We start from the raw sequence: 23736 nt of genomic DNA, 5'->3' as shown, positions 1-23736 counted from the left end.
AGACTCTTAGATCTATGGGTGGGACTGCCCTAACTCTGGAGCAATATGATATACTGCATGTATAGATGGATGGATATGATATGGTGGGACTTGAGATGCCCTTACAAATACAAACCAATAATATCCAACCAAGAGAATTCTGGCCTTTTTTATATCCATATTGACTCCTTCAAAAGTACGCCCAATTATGTTTAATGCCATCAATAGTGGTCAAAGAAAAATGTAAATCTGAGATCAATTCTTAAACTGCATGGTTGTATTTACAGAGTGTCATTGTGGTTTTAGTACATGTGAAAACACAATAGATTTGACAAACTGATCTGTGGCAAACTTGCAGGTATTTCCTCTCAAATATCTGATCTATTTCTCTTAAAAGTTTCATGGCACTTCGATCCACAGGATCCTATTTCATACCGACCCACAGAGTAGAGAAACAACCCCAGCCGTGGCAAGTGGAAATTTAGGGATTATTTTACATGCTGCGCAGGGGATGTGAAGAGCAGGGCCCAGGGACTGATTTAGCAATAACTGAGAAATATGAGACAAGAACAGAAATATTTGCGTATTAATTACTTGAGATGGTAGGCGGTGCTACCTCCTGCCAGCCCATGTGTGCTCTGGTGATGAAAACAGCAGTAAAACAAATTTTTAAAAAAGGACTTTGGACCTCTTCCCTGTGACCATGCCAAGTCAGTGATTCAGTAAAGGAGGTCGAACATAGCGCTGCTGAAATGATCATCTGTTTTCAGATCCTGCCTAATGTGCAGAGTTACTCAAAAGGAGACTTTTGGAAATGACTCAGATCTACAAAGGCAACAAGGCTACCCCTCTGCCCCTATTCCTTTTTCTTTTTTTCTTGTTGCTCCTCTCTGTCTCCCTTTTATCTCTGCACCATTTCCTTCTCAAGAGATCTTTCTCATGCAGAGATTGATCCGTTCACTGCTTTTGGAGCCAAACCTTCTTTTTCCCTCTGCCACTCTCTAACCTGAATCGTACTTAATGAGGCAGAATTAATCTCTACATAATGCAATTAAACTATACATTGACTGTATTCTGACTATGTCCTTGGGGAATCCAATTTAATGGAGTTCTTAAGTAAAAATGTTTTGGTTCATAAATGGAAAAAAAGTTGTTCTTTGCAAAGTAGAAGGTCACAAAATAGTCAAATTTGGACAAGTTTTTAAAACATTAATAAAGAGATTTTTATTTATACTCTTTGTGTTTTACTTATATATTTGGAAGGGAAAAAAACCCTGGGGATGTAAATGTGTAAAAATTAACTTTTATATGGTACAGAAGCCCAAAATTGGAGACAGACAGAACAAATGAGAACATCATTCAAGTAAGGAAATTGTGTTTTGATTTTATTATGTGGGGAAATGTTTTTTTTTTTGTTTTTTTTTTTTACAAATGTTTAGAGTCCGAATAAGGTGGAGTATGGCATATAAGAAAAAAAAAACAGGCTTAGTTTTTATCTTGACCAACAAGATGTTTTAAATGTCTAAAGTAAAAAATAAAATAACTAAGAAAAAGTTTGTTTATCATACACAATCTTTGGTACAGTTACCTGCAAATTTTGCAGGACTGACATAGCAAGCAAAACAGGAAGAGCCTGAGGCTGTTTGTTTGTAGACATAATTTCACAGACATATAGAGATGTTGCTGCACGCACTGCAGGCAAACCTTTCCTGTTGTTTGATTTGCTATCCTTCCATTATTACAACAACAATACCTTTTTTTAGACATATTTTAATGATTAAAAGAGTAATTTGGTCAATTTGTTCAAAGCAAACCTATTTGTTGTGCAAAGTATTTCTTGTTCTCTCTTGAACAAGAAAAATAGTGGTAGACTGTTTTAGACACAACTAACCAAATAGGAATATATGACATAAGTAAATACATTATCATTTATATTTATTTTGGTTTTGGTGTGAGCTTATAATAGTTATACATATATACTTTTGAAAGGACCAATTTTAGGTGTTGAACTATATATATATATATTTTACCATTCTTTTATTTTCTTTGTGCAGGAGAAGCTTCAGCCCTACGTGACTATGCTGTCAACACCATGAATAAGTTTCTTGGCATGTTTGGTTATGATGACCAGCAAGTAAGGGATGAGGTGACCAAGAAGATCAGCTTTGACAGCCTAAAAGCTGCTACCTCAGACCCCTCGTCCCTCAGCAATGCAGACGACTCTCGCAGCCCTCGCTTCTCCAAGTATGAAGAGTACATCCGCAAGCTAAAGGCTGGTGAGACCCCCCCTTGGCCCATGCATGCTTCCCCACCTAAACCAGATGACCTCAACGCTAAACTGGCCCAAGAAAAGAGTGCTTCTATGCTTCAGAGCTCTGGGTGCCTACCGGGGGCAGAGGGACAGATCTACCCCTCCAGCCTGGACCACAAACAGTCGGTAACACCTCAACTGGGTAATTCTCAGCCACCCAACTCATCCCATGTGCAGAGCATGGCCTCCAGAGCCTCAAAATATGACTTCTTCATTCAGAAGCTAAAGATGGGAGAGAGCTTGCAGCAACAGAACGGCAATGCTTACAAGCGACCGTCCAAATACGATCTGGAGAACGTCAAGTTTCTGCACTTGTTCAAACCCGGTGAGGGCAACCCTGACATGGGCGGTGCTATCGCCTTCAAGACTGGTAAAGTGGGCCGTCCATCCAAATATGACATCCGAACAATTCAGAAGCTGATACCAGGGAATCCAGAAACTTCTCTGATTCCTAACGTCTTGGCTACGGCACAAGGAAACCCAGGAGCTCCTGGGGTCCCTGCTGTGGGCTCAGCTGGTGCCACCATTGCCCCGGGGCTTACAATGGACCAGGCTGGACACATAAGTTTCAACGCAGCTGATTATATAAAGTCCAGCTTTTCAAAGACCGACTCTATAACCACAGGCACCGTGTCCTCAGTGAAGTAAGTCTGTTCATTGTGACATCAAAAAACATCTCCTCTTTCCTTTTCATTCAGTCAAAACCACATTTAATATAGGTAATTGAATGGCGAATTATTCTGATAAACCCGAAATGAACCATGGTTTCAACCATCTTGAAACAGCAAAGGAATTCCTTGTTAAAATATGTCAGGATCTTCTAATGCAGGACTAAACTGTTTGGTTAGTTTTTACTATCCTAAACTACCTCTGCAATATTTTGCAGCACTACTAAAGTGTGTCTAAGCCAAACATGTTTATTAGTTTAGATTTTACATTTTTCCTAAACAAAAAAAATAAATATAGCTGCAGCTTTCTCTAAGAGGATTTACTGTTTCATCCAAGTAATGAATGTCTGTATTTTACATTTAAAGTTTTTAATAAAATCAGAGTCAACAAAATAAAAGTTACATGGATTTCTCTTTTTAGAAAAATGGTCATGAGCAAACAAAAGGCCTCCGTCTATCATATGCACACATACATGCCAGAAAGAGAATATGTAAAAACCCCCTCTCTTGTCACTAAAAAACCTTTTATGGCATATCTAAATCCAAAAGAAATTCATACTTTTATAAAATAGCCCAATAAATGTACACAGGACTTTAGTTTGATTTTTGTTCACAAATCCTTTGCAAAATGGGTCATGAAATTGAGAAAGAAAAACAACTGTGTAGATCAAGTTTGGGTGTGGTGGGACTAAATAGATATGTGGTTTATCAAGAAATTGAGGAACAAGAATAAAAGAAAATGTAGCATTGCTGACTGGAACTCAGTGAAACTATACTCCGAAAATGTGACTTATTTGGCTTGATATGTACTTCTCACTTTTCAAGGCATTCAGATGAAAAAAATACACAAACTAATTCTCAATTCTCCTGTGAAGAATTTGACAAAAAGTGAAATTTTAGGGCCTATTTAAAAAAAAAAAAAAAGAAGGTAAAATTATCCTGTTTTTTATGCATCTGATTCTTAGAAGTTCCTTTCTACAAAAATTCCTTGAACACATATTACATAAATAATTCTCGTTTAAATTTGACTAATAAAATTGAACAATTTAAAATACAAAAGTCTGTTTTCTTTGCACCACTGGTCTTTGAGTAGAGACCCCTCAGAGCTAATGTGATGCCCACATACACTTTAACTGCTTCTGTGAGTCAGTTAGCCGAACGCAAAGGTAATTGCTACCTCCGTGGTGTGAAACAGCGCATAACGCCCAATATATCCACGACATTATGAGCTGCGAAGGCGCATGAAGTGTTTACTCGCCGTAGCACTCCGTGGAGACTGATTTAGCACAGTCATCGCAAAGTGACTGACTTCTTTCGTTTGGCTAGGGTGTAACAACTCTCCCTTTAATTACTTTGGAGCCACTGCTAACCTCCCGGTGAGTCGCTGGGGCTGGCTCAATGTTGCCTGATGAGGGCACTTTAAAGGAAGCAAACGAGGGGTTTGGGGAGCACACCTACAGCTGTGTGCATTAGCAGAAGGAAGGAGCTTCCAGAGAGTCAGTTTGATTGGTTGTGACCTAGTCTCCACTCAGCCAGGACCTATCAAAGACACTGTTTAAGAGCCCTCAGGCACCTCTCCCTCAAGCTTTGGCCTTTGCCAGGTTGGAGGCTCTGCGAAGCGGCTGTGTTGGCTAACTGACCCAGTCTGCTGCTTGTAGTACACAGGGAGGAGAAGGGGCTCTGAGTAAAATGTCTGGCAATGTATCCTCCCCTCTGGGCCAGATTAACCTCAGGTCATCCCCTGTGTGGAGCTGCTCACATGGAGCTAAATGCCACTTGCTGAGCGGGGGAAAACACAACCAAATCTCTATTAGGGGTTTTTATTCTGCTGCCAGCTCTATGAAAGGAATCACAACACAGGTGACAAAAGGAAAACACCATTCCCCTATGCGCCGCTGTAATGTGATGAATTCCTCTTTATTTCCTGCCTTGAAATTAATTTGTTTGAGCTGAAACTGAACACTATCAGCTTTTAGAGGTGTCTTACATCTTTGTTTGAACTGATTCCAGCAAACCTGACATCCACATTAGAGCCAAGGCCTCAGGAGATTATCAAAAACTGTTTTTTTTTTTTATTGTTTTCTTTATGTCCCTGTTATCCAGTTGTGCATAGCACCCCTAAATGAAAGATTAATGTCCTTTTGCGACTGTATGTTGGACTTTGATTGGTCATGTGCCAGTGCATTGCATCAAAGTGCACACCCTCTCTCCTTGATTCATACTGTGCCTGAAAATGCTGTTATGCCACGGGAAAATACATATTAATAGTGCACAGTTTGGGAGTGGCTTATAAGTAAATATTGTGTCAGTTTCTTCTTATTAACAACCGACAGGCCTGCCTCACCATTAATCCTGTCTGTTTTGTGTTTGCTCTTGCATAAGGAATGGTCTGCCACCTGATAAACCTGCCAGTGATGATGTCAACCTCTACCAGAAATATATTGCCAGGTATGCAAATCCCTCTTTGTGCAATAATCAATAGAAATGTGCACAAATGATAAAGAGATCTTTTGAAATGAAAGGATGCAGCATTTTTGGTCTTCCATGTAATTACACTGTTGGAAAATGATCTAAGTCTTATAAATTAGAAGAGTAGGTAGATGCTGAGAGGAAAGGGAAAAAAAATAACCAACAAATGAGATAAAAGGTTTGAGATGTGCAATAAATGCATTGCATGAATTTTAATAGTATTTTTTATTTTTAATGATAAAGGAAAACAATTCTGAATTTTGATTAAGTTCTAAACATGTTTTTGTTCTAAAATGTTTTGTTTTAAGATTTTAGTCAATGACAGCATTTTTGAGTCTTTCATGTATTCAAGAATTTTTCAAGTCTTATAGTTTTAAAGCACTTTCTTAATGAGAGTAAAGTTCAAACACGCCCATTTCTGTTTTATTGCTCTCTCATTACCCTGTTTTTCACAACTCATCATTAAAATCTAATTAATGGACAGGTAAAATAATCAATGCTTTTCTAAAGTGCGTTTAAATCAGATGTGGGGTTCCTCAGGGCTCCATTCTTGTGCCACATTCATTCACTATTAGCTCCCCCATCTTAGATCATGGGGTACAATTTTCTATTATCATATACAGTTGGTAATGTCATACTCTGTGATCACATGAGCAGAGTCCTGTACAAGAACTGATTTAGGCTTAAAATAATAGGTCAGTCGTCTCCTATAGACTGCAGAAAAGAAATGGAAAGTTCAGCAGTCTAGCAATCCATTAACTTAAGACTGAAAATATCTCTATAATAAAGGTCAAATGTTAGCCTTTTATTTAATTTTATCATGTCCAAGCTATATATCTTTGTTTTTATTTCAAAATGTAATACTATGAATTACTTTTAGTTTTCTACGCTTTTAAAATTATATATATAAAAAAAAAATTTAACTCTGTCTTTTTTATTAATAACAAGTAAATGTGCTTTGGTTGTTGTCAGACATTTTAATAATTGAGAAAAAACAGACATCAAATGCTCACATAATATGGGTCCATTTAAAAGTTTAGTAACTAATAAAAATAAAAATGTGTATTGATCATGATGTAGATCTGCAATTGGATCGTTTGATATTATTTAAGGAATCCAGGTAGCTAAATTTTCCTAAAGTACACTATGAAAAGACCCAAAAGTATTTATGTAAAATAATCTGTGGTTAAAATGGGTATAAAATATCCCTCTGGCTACTATAAAATGATGGGTGGTTGTTACATCACTCCCTGAAAATGTTGTAGATGAAACAAGCAAAACTTTGCAAGTACAAGATGTCAAAGTCGAGAAATAACCAATAGTAAAGTCATTCACAACAAAAGATAATCAGAGGAGAGGCTGTGTCTTATATTTCAGTGGACACAGAACAATCGAATTCATTCGACTTCATCCCGACTTAAAAGGTGATCATCATTGTCTGTTTATTTTATAAAAAGAGAAAAAAGGCATTTGAAAAGCCAAAGTGGTTTTGGCGTTAATGATTACTTCTCCAAGCCATAACATGAAGGGCACAAATCAAAGCCTTGGTACTGACAGAAACACACACGTGCACGTCTTCTTCTGCACTCACACTTGCACACACACACGAAACCGCTTCCTTGGACTGATTACATTTTGCAAGAAGATTTAATTAAGGAATTTTTAATGAGACTTCTGCTGGCACTGCCAAGAACTGTTTTGATATTTGCGCTGCATAATGCATAAAATTTGTCTAAACATCTCGGCAGTTGATGCACGGGGAGGTTGCAGATAAGCCCAGATACAGTTTCAATTTCCGTGTTGGGCTCGAGAAAAAAAAAAAAAAGAGAAAGAAAAAGGAGAGGAGGGAGGGAAAAAATGGAAAAGGAGGGCTCATAAAAAGGGCAAATGTAGCAGCAAGATGGGAGGTAGAGGCAGGGGGGAAGGATCTTTTTTAGGGCCACGGATAATGAGTGTAGAATCTGTCAAAAAAATTGGCTTTGTAAATATGTTTTTATTCAGTCCTGCCAAAAACGGGGAAAGCTTTCTCATATTTTCAACACGCACTCGAGTTCAGCCTCTAAAGATGTTCCTTGATAGCGTTTGGTGCAGTTTCTGCTCTTTAAATGCTTTCATGCACCCACCGTTGCCACACCACTTTGATCTGTGTAACTCTATTGTAACTGGAGATGCTCTGCAATCTCTGTATCATGGCAATATTAATATTTAATCTGCTGCTGAATAGCAGAGGCCCATTAGGCCCCCTGACGCGGCAAGTGGGAATTGTCCAGAGGCAAAGTGATACAGCTGGGCAATGAGCAGAGGGGTGGACTGTAGTCTCAGAGGGGAAAGGTGGGGGGCTTTGTGTGTTAATCATCGTGGATGTGCATGTATATCTGTGTGATGGAGAGGTACAGACTGTCTTTACAGATGGAACATATGCTGGTTCTCTTCTGCACACTGGTCTGGCCTTGTTAAAAGAGCCATCAGACATTCTGCTGCGGGTTTTTTCCCACACAAACGAGGCCCTTCTGAAGTTCTGGATGCCCCTGGAACCAAAAGTTATCTAAAAGCATTAATTTTTTATGATAAATATTATAAATTGAAGACAAATAAATACAAACGCATATTACATAAGACCAATAAAAGTAAGCTTTTTTTTTTACATTTTTTTTTTTTTATCACTTAACTTTCCAATATTATGCTTTGATAAAACACTCTTTAAACAGCCAGCTTCTTTAGTGGTGATCTTTGTAGGTTTTGAGCTTTTATACAAGGTTTAAGTTGCTGTCTTTAGTTTTAAGTAGGCCATAACCTATCATTTGTGTATAAAAACAAATTTAAAATCTGAATTTGTTATTTTATTGGCTATTTGCCATAACCCGAAAAAGCAGGAGGAAAATGCTTGAAATGTACAAATAAGTATAGTGCCGACTAGAAAAAGAATCAGCTCTAAGCCTCCTACAAACTTTGGTTGGATCTGTTTAAAGAGACACAAACATCTGCACTGCCAATTAAAAAACAGCTCTGAATATACTGTTCAATTAACTTAATGAACTCAGCAAAGTGATCTGTAAATGCAGCTCTGGGATAATCCTAACAAGGAGGAGAAAAAAAACAGAAAGAGAGATAGAAAAAAATATTACTCAGCCCCCTTTTCCCCTCTCTCCTTGGCAGCAGCAGAGCAAATGTTTATTTGTGTGTTTTCACTGGTAATTGGAGGATTTTAACAGTCATCATTGTCAGGCTTATAATCACCACCATAAAAGTCTCGGCTCAACAGCCAAAAAGCTGTTTTTTTTTTAGACTATACTCTTTTTTTGGATCTTGGCAGGAAAGATCAGATACAGAACCTGACATTTTTTTAACCTTACGGGACTAAAGTGTTGTTTACCTGAAAGAACGAGGAATTGATTTGACAAGGATTTTTCACAGTGGAATAAAAAATAAGAGTTACCTAATACGTTAGCGGCTGCAGAGGGAAAAAAAGAGGGTTTAGAGTAACAAGTGTCTGTTGCAGCGCTATTGGAAATAAATGAAGATAATTTAGTTGAAATTGGTGTGACAGACGGGTAATTTGTGGCAGAGTGCGGAAAGCAGCAGCCGGTTTGAAGGTGTGAGCTGGGTAACTTTGAAGGTGACACGAGAAGATGAGCACATTACCTCTAAGAACTCAATCAACAGCCTTGTTTTTCTTGTCTTTTTTGGGTTTTTAACGATTTATCAGCAATTTTTTCTCCATTTGCTGTTGATCTTTTTTTAATAATGTCTTTGCTGTGTGTGTTGCTGTATTATAAACGTTTTCACCTCATAGTAGGTATGTGTAACAGGCTGCTATCTATTTGTTCTTCTAAAAACAATTTCTTCCTGTAAGTAAAACATTAATTACAGATGTAACATTGTGATGAAGATCCATTTATTGTTATTTTGATAATGTTCTGATAGACGAAACACGAAAAACCAAACACCCACTAAACATAGTTGCAGTTTAGAAGATGTTACGGTTTTGCTGTTCTTCTCTTTATGTAGTTACACAAACAACAAGCAAAGGATGTGGGCCCTACCCACACAAGCTGCACATGCAATATACAATAGTTTCATAGTCAGGTACGCGGCAAATTCTACTTTTTTAGGCCTTGTTCGACCTTTGTCTTTCCAAACCTGCAATGATTTCTAAAAACATTTTAACCCAGAATTTTGTTTGTTGTTTTTTTTTACACAAAATAGTAGATATGTGAGTCCCATATGTGATGTAACACAGTCACACCAGAAACAAAGGCAGCATTGAGCGTGCCCTTTAGGCTTGCCGTTGTCATGTCTAATGGGCTTGAGGTCAAAGGGTTAGGTTAGAGGCGGAGACACCCCCCTTTTTCTTAAAAGCTTTGTAATTAAAAGCATCACAATTATATGGGTTTTGACATCCTATTTGGAAACCTATTAGATAATGTATTAGCAAAATCTTCATTTATGATATCCTATTTTTGGGGCTCCAGGCTAAAACAGATGCAGTAGATAGAGCTTGTAGTTCCAGATAAAAGTGATGGATGCAGAGGAAAAACCAGATCTTTCTATCCTACCACTGAGGAAAAAGTGCAGCCAGCAATTGGCAAGGGAGGGGGGAGCGTTGCATTTTTTTGCGACTCTCTGTCATTTTTTGCCCCTGTATGTAATGCACAACAGTATCATACCTCCCCTCCCCAACATGTTGCTCCCCAATGTTGATTCAGCTAAACCAACATTTTGTCCAAATTAGAGAAATATCAAATTTCTTTCTCAAATTGATACCAGAATGTGAAACACGTGGACGTTTCTGGTGTGGAAGGTGAAAGCATCTCCACCCCTACCTCTCTCATTAAGAAAGTGCTTTAAAACTATAAGCTACAAGCTGGTTGATATGCTTTTTTTTTTTTACAGATCATTTGTGTCTTTTAAATCTTTATGTGTAATACAGCGTTGTTTTTACAGTAAGAATCTTGTGCTGATGTACAACAACTTGAGGTTTACCTGAACCAGGCAGCAATCTGGACAGCCTGGGCCAATTATACTGAGACAAAGATGACAGCATTTCATTATTAATGCGGTTTAATATGTCCTGTGTTTGAAGGTTCTCTGGAAGTCAGCACTGTGGACACGTGCACTGTGCCTACCAGTACAGAGAGCACTACCACTGCATGGACCCTGAGTGTAACTACCAGGTGAGCGTGAGTACTTTATCACTTTTTATGAGCATGACCCAAATGCAAATTTGAAAAGGCCACCCTTATTGGCTAAAAACCTGCCAAGGAGCAATAAATGGCATGGTTTATTTTAAGACAGCAGGGGTTATTTACAGCTAAAGGTCTGAAGGACCCAAAAAAGGGATGTGGAGCTCCAAGGATAGAAAAATAGTGTGTTGTGTTCCTTTTTTTTTTTTACTCAGTGGGTCACACCCAGCCAAAGTTTACACAGATGAAAGGTTTGTTGGTATAAGGCCTGCTGAACAAATGGTGGTTCTATACATCTGTCAGGTTTTCAGTCATTTTCAGCCAGAGCTGTTCTAATAAGACTTAAATATAATGTTTCTGCTTACTCTGTTGTTTTAATACGCTGCCTCTGCCTTTAATCCAATCACACATTTCTAATCCTTTCCTGGTTCCACAGCATGTCAAGTACAGCAGAGGATGGCGAAAAACACAAAGCAGATCATAAAACAGACCTTGTTTATGCTGTAACATATGGCCAGAGAGGGAGAAACGCAGACAGATTCACCAAAAGATGTGAAAAACAAAAATCCAAACAGCTAGAGCTGGATTTGGTGTCTTCCTTTTTTCCTCCTAATTCTGTTTCTAAATGAAGCCATCTTTAGCTGTAATCTTCTGTCTGCTCCTGATCTAAGGAGATTACCCCCTGGATAAACATTGTTTATGTCGCGAGAAGCATCACAGACCTAAGCTTTCATTTTCTGCATGAATTTCCCCTCAGCAGCCTGATTAGACAGATTCTTGGAGAACACAAAGGAAAATCATCTTGTGTCGTTATTTAGAGAGTTAGTTCAGGTTAACACAGCAATTTCCACGGTCAGCCCCACATTTCTCTGTTAGTTTAGTGCTGCATGGAAACACAGATATGCTCTGGAAGCCAGCTTTCTGGATGTCAATATACAGTGGGGAAAAAAAAAAAAAGGGACAGGCACTGTGTGATGAGCAGCCCTTTTTTTCAGAGCGATAACTCATGAAATGTTACATGACACACACTCCTGGAATATTATCCCACTGCCAGCCTGTGGGCGATTGGCTGAGTCCTAACATTCTCCTTTCATGGGCTTGTACATGAGCGAGAGTGTGCTTCTTGCCACACTGGTGGGAATCCTAAAATAAATGTAGCAAGTGGCTCCCAACCTTCATCGCCACTCCACTGAAAATGAGATCTTTTTCCCACTCAGCTCTATCTATGGCCTATTTTGGACGGCTTGACAGATCGAATGTACCCTGACCGCTGCTCAACTCATCTTCCGGTCATCAGGCATCACCCCATAGCAGAAAAAAGCATATATGCCAAATTGACTCAGAATTTCTGAGGTAAAAAGAAAGACTTCAGATGTGACAGAGTGTTCATCGGTTAGATTGAAACTCCTGATGAAGTTTGCTCTGCCATGGAGTCAGACATCTTAGAAATATATAGAGGGAAACAGTCCAAGAGTGATAAACCAACAGCTTTGAGATCTTTTTTCTTTAAGAGGAACACATGACACAAAGCAATTACCCTACTTTATGCAGCGATGAGTTTCTTTTTAGTATATTTTTGTTGTTTTGTTTTTTTTACCCCTTAACTGCAGATAGATATGGATTAAAGGCAGAACTGTCTCATTGATTTAAGCGTCTCCTGTTACAGTTTCTTTAGGATCAGCTTAAACCCAATTACAGCAGATTTGGTTCCTGCAAGTCTCTGTGGGGTGATTCTTTTTTTTTCTCCCCCTCCTGTTTCCCCTCTTCCTGACTCCTGAATGTGGGAAGGATTTTTATTTATATATTTGTAATTTTAGAGGGCAGGTCCCTCAGTATATTCATTCATCATTACTACTGAAACCTGCACCGAAAGAAAAGAAAAAAGAAAAAGCGAAGCTCTGGTGTTTTAATTAAAAACAGAATCATATCTCAGTGAATTGAAAAGGAAAATGTTTTTTTTTTTTTTCTTGGTTCACTTGTTTGTTTGTTTGTTTCTGTTGTCTGCTGTTTTTCCCCTGTGCACGTCTGGGAAACCATCTGCATGGAACATAATTCCTTCTAGTGCAAAAAAAGAAAAAAGAAAAAAACAACACAAGAACTGTGATCTTGCATGTCAATTGATTCATCTTAATTTGAAAATAAAAACGTGTATTGCTAGAAGGTGTAGAAAAAAAGAAGAAAAATAGAGAGAAGGGCTGACTGAGGAGGATATTTTATGCTTTCCAGGAGCCTTCAGGGCTCATTTTGCAGAGTAAATCAATAACCACTGAGGCTGTCATCTTTAAAGAAATCCTGATCCTTTTTCCTTGCAGCGTGCACATCCCGCCTCGACTGCCAACTGGCTTCTGCATGTTGCAGCTGCTGCCTTCATAGAGCTAAAGTGACTTGTTGCTGACTCTGTGACGGGTTTAAATAATGCCAACCTGTTGCTGTATCCCCCCACCCTCTCCCCGTTACCCTTTTGCAGAGGTTTACCAGTAAGCAGGATGTAATCAGGCACTACAACATGCACAAGAAGAGGGACAACTCCCTGCAGCATGGCTTCATGCGCTTCAGCCCTCTGGATGACTGCAGCGTCTACTACCATGGCTGCCACCTCAATGGAAAAAGCACCCATTACCACTGCATGCAGGTACACTGCAGATCCTCCTCACCCCCACCTACACATAAAGCCACAAACATGTACAGTGGGCATAGCACGAGGGGTTCACATACACGGAAACAAAATACGCAGCCTTGGTTCCACATGCTTTAGCATGAAAAATAAAAAATAACCCAACGCTTTTAACAGCTGCAGGGAAATCCAAAAGTTGCCACAAATTTTGTTGCTTCGGTATCTTAAAAAAGTCTACTTTTATTTATTACAATTCCATCTATTTATCATTATATCCATCTCCCAGCTTCACACATCTATAAAATGTTTTTCCATTCAGACAAGATTGACTGGAGAATATCTATAAATTGAAATTTTTTGGTATTGCCATAGAGTTCCAGTTGGATATACGTTTAGGTAATCTTAGCATCAACGTGTTTTGATCAATACATTCCATTGGAGCTCTGGCTGTACTGTATGTTTAGAGTTGTAAACGTCTCAGTATTTCGCTTCATCCTCTGATGTAATGTAAAGGAAACAAACCCACACGACAATTAAGCACCTTTTTCGCATATTGCTTGTTACTCCTACTGGTTGTTGTAAACTTTAAAGGGGGATTATTTGGGTTTTAGTTCAGCATTAACTCTCTTCTTGCTACTCTTAATTTAAACCAAAATGTAGCGAGTGTTTTAATATTAGATGTCCTATTAATAGATTCTTACACCTGAGCTGCAGATCTCTTCAGCTCCTCTTCAGTTACAATGCAATTCTTAGCTGTTTTATTGATACTCTCCATGCCAGGCTAGTCTATTAAAATTGACATCCAAATTTATGCTAAGACAAAACTGCACCTAGTTTATTTACTAGTTAATTTCTTAAGAAAGTTGGTTAAACTGGCTAATATTAAGAAGTTTATGTGGCATTGTACGAAAAGAAAAGATTTTTACACCCTACTTTTTGTGTTGCCAATCACATAGCATTTCAATTAAAGGTGTAAAACAAAGTTTCTGGAGCGTGGGAAATATGAAAAAGGTCAATGAGTATCATCACAAGGTACTGTACTGAAGTCATAAATTTGCATTCATTGCGTCTTCCATCAACATTTTCTCAAATGTTCCCCCTTTAGAGCTACAGCTTTCTTTAGTGTTCATCTCTGTGAATTCGTCAGCAATTTTTTTCATAGAAGACTGTAAATGAGGCGTGTTCAGGATTAAAAACAATCAAAACAGCCATTGAGATGTTTACTGTAAACTGTGCACTTTTTTGAAAGCGGTAAAAATCAAAATGAAACTAAATTAGCTTAAGTCATTAAGATAGATAAATGATAGCCATTATTGTTAAACACAATTTAATAGCCTAGTTCTTACATTTGACATATAGAAAATTGTATAAAAACTTGCATAAACCTACAAAAAAAAAAAAAAATTATATATATATATATATCTATATATACAAAATATATATATAGATATATATATAATAAAATATATAATAATAAATTATATTGATTTAAAAAAATAAAGAATAAAATATCACTGTATTACTACATATATAAGAAGAAAAGTGTTTTGTCCTTAAAAAGCAGTTTGGCAGGTCCAAAGTAAAGGCGAGCTAAACAGAAAAGTGTATAGAGGTGAAGCTTCTGTGCGTTTCCGTACTTCTTACTCTCTCTCTCCTTAATTGGCATGGATAAAATTTCCCTAAGGTGTTTATATAAACTTCGCATTTTTCATCTTTTAGTACCAAGCAGCCTGTTGAGAATTATTCCCCTCCTTCTGGATTTGTTTAATTTTTGTTTCATCTGCTTATTTTCAAAGTGTCACTGCGGCAGGGGCAGCCCAGGATGGCTCCACATGTATAGTTTTTTTTTTTTTATACCTCTCTAACGGCGTAATTGTTATTAGGATATTTCAGACGTTGTTTTAACAGACGCTGAGAACCTGCAGATGTTGGCATCGGCTACTCTGATTTAAGAGGCGGGGGGACAAAAAGAAGAAAGAAACAGAGTGGCGTCTTTTTCATTGTTTGACTCGTTATGGAGAAGTTGCCACTCATGATATACAATCGCTGCTTTTAATTCAAACATTACCTCTTTTTTCCCCTCTTTGTTGCCTGTAAGGAGTCGTTTGTTCCAAAACATTTTTTAAACTAAAGATCAAGACAGTCATCTTACTCCTGCGGTTTCTTCTGCCCCCGACCCACCACCGGCTCTCTAAACCCTTTTTCTCAGAGTTACAGTAAGCTTGTAGCATCTCCACATCACGCTCCAAATCTGAATTTCATTTTCTAAAACGCAGCTCTGCCAGGAAGGTACTGTAGTTTCACAAGCTTTCTGTGACCACCACCTCTTTCAGTTACTATGTCTTTCCTTCCAATTGTGACAAAGATGACAAAGATTGTTTCCCATTCAGAGGGTTAATCCGAAACCTGCGACGCTCATATGTGCATCACCACATATTAAAAGTTGAATGTGAGAAAAAAAACCCTCTTCCATACATTTCTAGGCCACTAGCGTTTTCATAACCACAATGAGCTCCCCCTTCTGTACCCCATACTGTATACTAGATATCTTTAAAGCACCGCATTTCAAGAAGCTGGCTTTTTTTTAGGCCTTTCTTTGCAAACCGAAACTCTGATGCACGCTGTCGGCCCAAATCTCGTTTTCCATCATTGCACACTGTCTCTGCTCTGTAGGTGGGGTGCAGCAAGGTGTACACCAGCACCTCAGATGTCATGACCCATGAAAACTTCCACAAGAAGAATGCCCAGCTGATCAATGATGGCTTCCAGAGATTCCGCGCCACTGAAGACTGTGGCACAGTCGGGTGTCAGTTCTACGGCCAGAAGACCACGCACTTCCACTGCAGGTGAAAAGAACACCTCATACAGTCAAACCTAATCCACACACAGTATTAAACATTAGAAGATTTAATGAAATGCTGAAATGCATTAATACTTCTGTCAGATTTAATTTTAAAGGACAACTTTTAGTTTCAACAACATGTTTCTTGTGATTTAAAGTTGTGTTAAAGCTGTAGAGTGGCTTCGACAGAAGTTGGAACATTTAACATAACATTTAAGAATTGGATCTCATCACAGAAGATAAATTCTCAAAGCACCAGTAGAGACAAGAAAAATCTGCTTTTTTTTAGTCTTAAGGCCTTTCTAATTGCTATAAATCTGCAGAAAATAATCTCACTGATCATTAAGTAGTGTGTCATCTTTATAAAATATTAATATAGTCAGTAATTAATAAGTCAGCACTCCTTTTACATGTCTTATTATCTTTTCAGTGATTCCTGTCTTATTATCATCAACAAATATTTAGTTGGATTATAATTATTTTATATTTAAATCTGCCAGGTGTATAAAAACCTTGGCTCAGATTTGAACAACTTTAACATTTAACTAAAAAATAAAATAAACAGTTTAAATAGAGAACAGAAAGCACAGCATGCATAATGGCATACACTCGTTAGAGTGTGATATAGATTTCCTTAAGCATCATGTATAAATATGAAACAAAAAAATCCACACAGCTTGATTTTGGCGACAGCATGTTTCCATGTTGAGAGTTTTTTTTGTATGTGTGTGTGTTCTTGCTCTATAGCTCCTGAGACGTTTGGCAAACCCTTTAAATTTGATTAGATTTTACAACAGCAACAAGCTCTTTATTTAATTTAAAGATTTTTTTTTTTTTTAAACAGGACCATAGTCGTCCCTTGTAAGAAATCGTATGGTGTTTAATTATCCTCAGTTAGAAACGTGTTATTTGACCAAAGCCTTCAGATATAGGGCTCTTAAAACACATGTATACCTTTAAAACTTCATAGCAATTTGAATCTTTGCAACTAAAACAATGCATTTTACTGAGATTTTGCAATAGATCAACATGAAGAGCGGCAAAATGATGAACTAGAAGTGTGATTGTGCTCTACATCTAGCTCCATCCGTCCTTTGTCGGGTCTAACTAACTTCCCTGTCTTTGATGAAAAAACCATTACCACAGCATGCTGCCACGATTGTGTTTCCTGGTGGGAGCGGAGTGTTTTGTATTCTGTTCATTTTGATTTTTTTGTATCATTTTGATTTTTTAGTATCCTATTCTTTTAAAGATTTTTATTTAGTAAACATTTTGACATGTATGACCATTCATCAATTCACTGTTCCCTTGTGTTGTCCCACTTCTATAAAACACCAATCAGATACATTGAAGTCAGTCGATATAATATGAAAATGCTCCTCTGCAGCTTCCTGTAGCTGGTTTTAACACATTCCTCTTACTTTCCCATTATCTATCTAGACGTCCGGGCTGCACATTCACTTTCAAGAACAAGTGTGACATTGAGAAGCACAAGAGCTACCACATCAAGGATGATGCATATGCCAAGGATGGTTTCAAGAAGTTCTATAAGTACGAGGAATGCAAGTATGAAGGCTGTGTGTACAGCAAAGCAACCAACCACTTCCACTGCATTCGCTCGGGCTGTGGCTTCACCTTCACCTCCACCAGCCAGATGACATCCCACAAACGCAAGCATGAACGGCGGCATATCCGCTCATCCGGCGTCATGGGCCTCCCCTCTACTTTCATGGCCCCGAAGGACGAGCCGGAGGAGTCAAGCAACGATGACCTTATGGACTTTTCCGCCATCAGCAGCAAGAACTCCAGCCTGAGTGCCTCGCCTACGACCCAGCAGTCCACCACTGTACCACACCTGTTGAGCACGCCCACCACCGCCGCCTCCTCGTCCATGTCGGGCCACACCCTCAAGCCCACTCCGTCGCTGCCCAGCCAAGGCCAGCGCATGTCGAGCCTGCTGACTCAGAATCTGCCCAACAACATGCCAGTAGCACTTGCTATTTCCAACAGCGCCTTGGCTTCCTCCAACCCATTCTTCCCGCTAATGCCGCGGCTGCCTCTCCAACCACCCCCACCAGCTGGCGGCCTGATAACGGCCGCATCCTCTGGAGCCCACTCCATGCCCACCGACTCTTTGACCCAGGGTAGCTCCTCTGTGGGGGGAGATGCAGCCATGGTGACTACTCCAACTTCCTTCGCCAGCTCTTCTATTATGGAGAAGATTTCAGCTAGCAAGGGTCTGATATCACCGATGATGGCGAGATTGGCGGCTGCTGCCTTGAAGCCTTTAAACAACGCAGACACAGGTATGTACTTCTCAAGCACAGGTCCTCTGCAATAACCTAGAATATCAGCATTACTTCATTTGAATCATTTATTTAGAAGCAAAAATCTAAGGCTATGACAATGTTAGATATTTTTTTGAGAATTTTTAATTTTGATCATATAACTAATTAAAAAAAAACGATGAAAGTATTCTTTTTATATGTGATGTCCTAAACAGTTAGATTGCTATATGTGTCATTGATGCCTCAGTGTTTTAAGTTAGTTTTTTTCTTTTCCAGATGTGATAAAAAGTGGTGCTACTGCTTAATTTGTAAACATAAGGTTTTATAATCTCAAAGAGCTAGAAAGGAGCAAAGTTCTGCTTGCCTGAGGTTCCTCGAGGTGATAAAACAAATTGTGATGAAATTTTCTTGTAGCAAAAAGTTGGGATTGGTCATAATAAAACACCATAAAGTAACATCAGTGGATGGTACGGATCAACAAATACTTGCAATCTGTATTTGATGTTATTCTCAACGAAAAAAAATCTTTAATAAGCTTTCCATCAAATTTCTCTCAATGTACCGGATGCCCTTTGAGTTTGTGCACCTTTTTTATCACACTTTTACCTTTCACCAAACTTTCCATTAATACGCTTTGATTTAACATATTTTTAGCAGATAGCTTCTTTTACCAGGGACTTCCATAATGTTAAACCGATAACTTAACATTATGCAACTTCTGAAAAAGCAAATATTCATAAAAAAAATTATAGGAAAAAAATCAATTATTAATTAAAATCAAATACTTCATATATTGAAATAATGGATATATTATAGAATAGAATATATATCACATATTAAGAGTAACAGGTTGCCTTTGTGTATTTTCTGCTTTTCTACTAAAGTATCTTCCTTTCTGAGTGTGGACATGGCAGGCAGAGTGCACTCAGAGGTCATCTCTATAATCATCCCTAAGGTAGAAAAAAAAAACAGAAGAACCAGCGCTTTTCGGACTTAAAGGGACAAACCAGAGGCACGGTGCTCTGCTCTGGCTCTGTTATTGCGTTGATCGCTTGTTAGATACCCACAATCCATTTGGAGATAAATGCGCTGACAGGGGGAGAGTAGAGCCTGTAAAAGTCTCTTATGATGTTCGGAGCAGGGGGCTCATGGGGCTTGTGTTGAACATGTTTCCTCATCATTGGCCTCTTATCTCTGTCTGCGCTCGTTCCAAGCAAATGGAGGTGGAATGAAATTAAGTTGAAAAATTGCCAGAAAAAAAAAAAAGATTTTCATGTGCAAACTGATAAAAAAAAGAAGTGAAATCACCGAAGTAGAAATGCCTCAAAGCAGCAGAGCGAAGAAACAGGCACAGATACAAGGAAGACACTCATCAACAAAGACCCTTTTTTAATTTCTAGAAACCTCCAGTTTTCACAAAAACATGCCAGAGTCTGTTTAGCATAATTCAAATATGTTTTGGAGGTAATTGGCTTGTCTGTGTTTATCATATTGCTCCAAACAAAACCATTTGAAAATGAAAAGAAAGTATTTAATTCTGATAATGCGCTGCGGAGTGAGGCGCCACGTTCATTTAGAGCAGGTTCTGGGTCTGAGCAGGTGGGGGCGGATTTTAAAGAGGGGTCGCTCCGGATGTTGGGGAAGGATTACCATTCCTGCTGGTGTTCCCAGAGCAGGATGAGGCCCAGAGAGCCAGGAGACAGAGAGAGAGAGCCGGGAAGGGGGGGGGGGGCAGCTGCTCGGAGCTGCGCCCAGTCTGTCGGGCTCAGCTCCACCTTTTGGGCTTTCAGCAGGTAGCAGCAAAACTCTGTTGGGGGTGGGAGGCACCTGCTGAGGGTGGGGCCTCCACAGATGGTCGCTTTCATTTCAGACATGCTGCTACAGCTCAGAGCTGTTCTGCTAGGAAATAAAAGGTTTTTAAAATAACCCCCCCACACACACATCATCACCACATTTTTAATCACCGACATTTTTGTAAATAGTTGACGCAGAATCGAGGAGTATATGTGGGTTTTTTTCTCATATTTGCTTCAGAAAATGTGTGAACAGGACATTTAGGGCTAAATGAGGAGGAAGTGGTTTGTGCTTCTCTGACAAAAAGGTGTGAGAAAAGTCATTGTGTATGAGGCTATTTTTCACAGCATTTATTTTCTCACCAGGCTATGAAACTTTGCCTCTTTTTAAAGTGAATTGAGCCTCTTTTCCTGTTTCTGCATTCAGTATTTCTTTTTTTAATTAATGTTCCACTCTAATTTACCCCTAAGAGTTTTTTTTTTTTTTAGAGATTCAAGCATCTGAAGGGTTTACTAATTAGACGCACAGTACAAATGATCTTTCACAAGCTCTGTATCTTATCCGGAGTAATTACATGGTGTACATTATTCCTGGATAATTTCCAGAAAGAAGCTGCTTTGAGTCAAACTCATTTGTTCTCCCTCCTTGGGAAGTGAATACAAGAAAAATACTAATAATAATTTCATGAAGTGCACCCAAGCCTTATTTTCAATTCAAAAGTCAACATATCATAAGATATTGAATAATTTTTTTGCAGAGCCTGCCGATCATAGGGAGATCATGTAGTTAGTGGCTCTTCTTGATGGAATATGCTCTCATTTTGTCTCTGAGTTGATTTAATTGTCAATGACAAGGCAGGATTCGTCTGGCTAGTTAATTTTGGATATACTCTCATCAAGATGAGGGTAGGGGGGGGAGGGAATCGGAGGGCTGGATGTTGACTCTGGTAAGCATTCAGTGACCTCAAACCAGAAGCATTATTGTTTGACTACTGTTTTCCCTCTAAGACGCACCCCCCGCCCCCAACAACCCCTGCAAGCCTAACCATTGTCAAAGTGAACTTACACTGACACTTCCCCATCTCCTAGCTTTCAGCTGACAAGGCCCAAGACTTGCTTTTCCACTCCTATTCGGACTGATATGTCTCTGGGTCATCTTTTAGCAGGAGAGAACTCTCTTTGTGTTTTTTCCCCCCCTCATCACAAGCTGGGCTTGTCCCATTTTTTTTTTTTTGTTCCAAAAAGGAGTGGATCCTGACCAGGGCACACACTTGGATGCCCATGACCTTGCTTGTCACTATTCCTGATTTCTCAACACTAGTAATGGCTGCTGGTGCACTGCAGTTTTAGTGTCCTGGAGGTTGACCCAGAGGTGCCTCACCTCCAACATATATTTTTTAAGACAAAGCTCCACTTCTTGTCAGCCCGAGGCTCAGCTTTCTGTGTGTAGCCTGAGGACAAATTAATATTTCAGTCCCTTGGGATCAAAAGGGGGACCAGAATTCACCTTCCTGTCAGCATTTCTACCTCAGGTCGTCCCCGCCTATTTATTTATTGCAATTCCACTTCGCTGTCCGCTGAATACCTATTTGGAAGAGACGGTGATAGAGAGGTCACAATATTTGAACCAATCTGATTGGCTGTCATCTCCAATCTGACCGACATGGCGCCCCTGTTCCTTGTGGGTATGCTCCGTGGCATTGGCCGCCACCCGTTGTCAGGCCAACGAGAAAGCCGACGAAAGTGGGAAGGGGGGAGGAGGGGGGCGGATGGCCAATCTGAGACTGCCACTTTCCCTCAGCATTAGCATCTCACTTAATGACCAGTTAAGAGGCAGCCTGGCAAATGAGTTGTGACAAGTGCTGTAGAAAAAGGAGTCTTTTTCCCTCATATCTCCCGCCTCTCAATCACTGTTTAAAAGGCTTGACGGCCTGACATAATTTCGCAATAATTATCACTCGGAGTATTCTTCTCGAGCCAGGACAGAAGTCAGATTGGATCTTGTCACAGGGTAATAATGCTGACCAACAATAACTTTGTTGTCTCTTCTCTCCTCTGCTTCGTCTCCGGCATGGTTCCTCAGGGAATGGGCAGCCAGGCTCGGCCAGCCAGTTTAATCTGGTTCAAGTGAAGCAGGAGCCAGTGGACACCAACTCTGCTACTTCCCAAGATTCCCAGCAGGACCAGAGCCTGGACCTGAGCAAGAAAGACCACAGGTATACAAGCAATACAATCCCAATTAAACATCCACCTTTTAGCATCTTTAGATGGTTACCATTTCATGGAAAATATTCACCTGGTGTAATAAGCTGGCTTATTTTAGGAATTGGCACATAGGGCCCATCTAACATTGCTAAAGCAGCAGTCTCTCAGTTGGTACTCTCTAAATAATTTTGCTTTTACTTTAGACTCACATTTCCATATTTGCGTCTTCGAGTTTGATAAAGATTCAAAGCTCAAAACAATAAAAAGTCTCTACTGTACTTTAGATTGGCTTTCTGTTCACTGCTGAAAGACTGCAGGAAACATGTTTCCTTTTAAAATGAATAACAACCTTTTAGTGCTTCCTATGACTTTATTTAAAACTCAAAGATTTTACTAAAAAGAGCTAATATTTAGTTTTCTGCCATTTTCAGTTAAATTTCACACCAAGGAGTATTTTTGGTTACTGTGGCGTCATTGCTGCTGGTTGATTTTTTAAGTTTTGTTTTACCAGCCAGTAAGGATTAATGGCCTGTTTACAGCTGTATGATGATGAAATTATTCTTTAAACTGATTGATTAGATATAAAATACAAACATCTTACAGTGACACCATATTTACCACAAAACTTAAATCAAAAAGATTTAGCACAATTTTATTATGCCTAAAAGATAGATAGATTATTACATTTGAATGATCAAATTCTAAATTTATTTCAATTACTTAAAAAGACTTTCATAATAAAAAGAAAAGTGTTTTATTGCACAGTATATTTTAAAGTTTGGTTGTCCCTTTTTTATGGTTGTTAAAGACACATGTTTTGGCTGATTTTTAATCCTTGTTTTGTGTAAATATAACCCACTGACAACTCTTTAGCCTTTTCTGATTTATTTTCAATCATAAGCAGATACAAGAAAAATAAAACAATTTGTAGTCTAGCTGCCACAATTATTGACTCTATGAACTTAGGCGCAACAACAGTTAATGGTATTCAGGGTTGTCTCAGTTCACATGGCTAGCATCACATACCTATAGCAGTCTCTATGACTATTACCTAAAATATCCAGATCACAACATGTTTCAAATCCGTGTAGGGAGTGGCTGCCTAGTGGTTAGGGCATAGAGCCTGGAATCCAGAGGTTTTGAGCTCAAGACCCGCTCCCACAGACTCCCACTCTGGCTTTCTGAGTAAGACCCTTAACCTCACACTGCTCCCCGGGCGCCGCACATTGGCAGCCCACTGCTGCCCAAGGGGATATGTTAAATGCAGAGAGTCCGTTTCATTGCTCCGTGCCTGAGACGTTTTAATGACAACAAATTAAAAAAATCCAGCATCTTCCTTATAGACAAAAGAGTTTAAAATGATAAAACAAAGAAACTTGATTAT

General features: G+C 39.0%; 1 protein-coding gene across 12 annotated transcripts in view; it reads left to right on the top strand.

Moving 5' to 3' along the window:
* The window catches only part of casz1 (castor zinc finger 1), a 248408-nt gene that overhangs the window by 209857 nt on the left and 14815 nt on the right, over positions 1–23736 (top strand). For 10 of the 12 annotated variants that reach the window (XM_038305944.1, XM_038305933.1, XM_038305941.1 and 7 more), the window contains 7 exons: positions 2034–2934; positions 5341–5406; positions 10511–10607; positions 13078–13242; positions 15898–16070; positions 17507–18372; positions 22231–22363. In XM_038305944.1, coding sequence (XP_038161872.1) covers positions 2034–2934; positions 5341–5406; positions 10511–10607; positions 13078–13242; positions 15898–16070; positions 17507–18372; positions 22231–22363 — 2401 coding nt within the window. The remainder of the gene's footprint in view (positions 1–2033; positions 2935–5340; positions 5407–10510; positions 10608–13077; positions 13243–15897; positions 16071–17506; positions 18373–22230; positions 22364–23736) is intronic. The other 2 variants (XM_038305945.1, XM_038305934.1) reach the window with 1 other exon arrangement.

This window comes from Cyprinodon tularosa, unplaced genomic scaffold (genome assembly GCF_016077235.1).
Source record: "Cyprinodon tularosa strain WSP-4 unplaced genomic scaffold, ASM1607723v1 ctg57, whole genome shotgun sequence".
NCBI lineage: Eukaryota > Metazoa > Chordata > Actinopteri > Cyprinodontiformes > Cyprinodontidae > Cyprinodon > Cyprinodon tularosa.
Note: the sequence above shows the minus strand (reverse complement) of the source record. Positions and strands in the feature narration are given on the sequence as shown.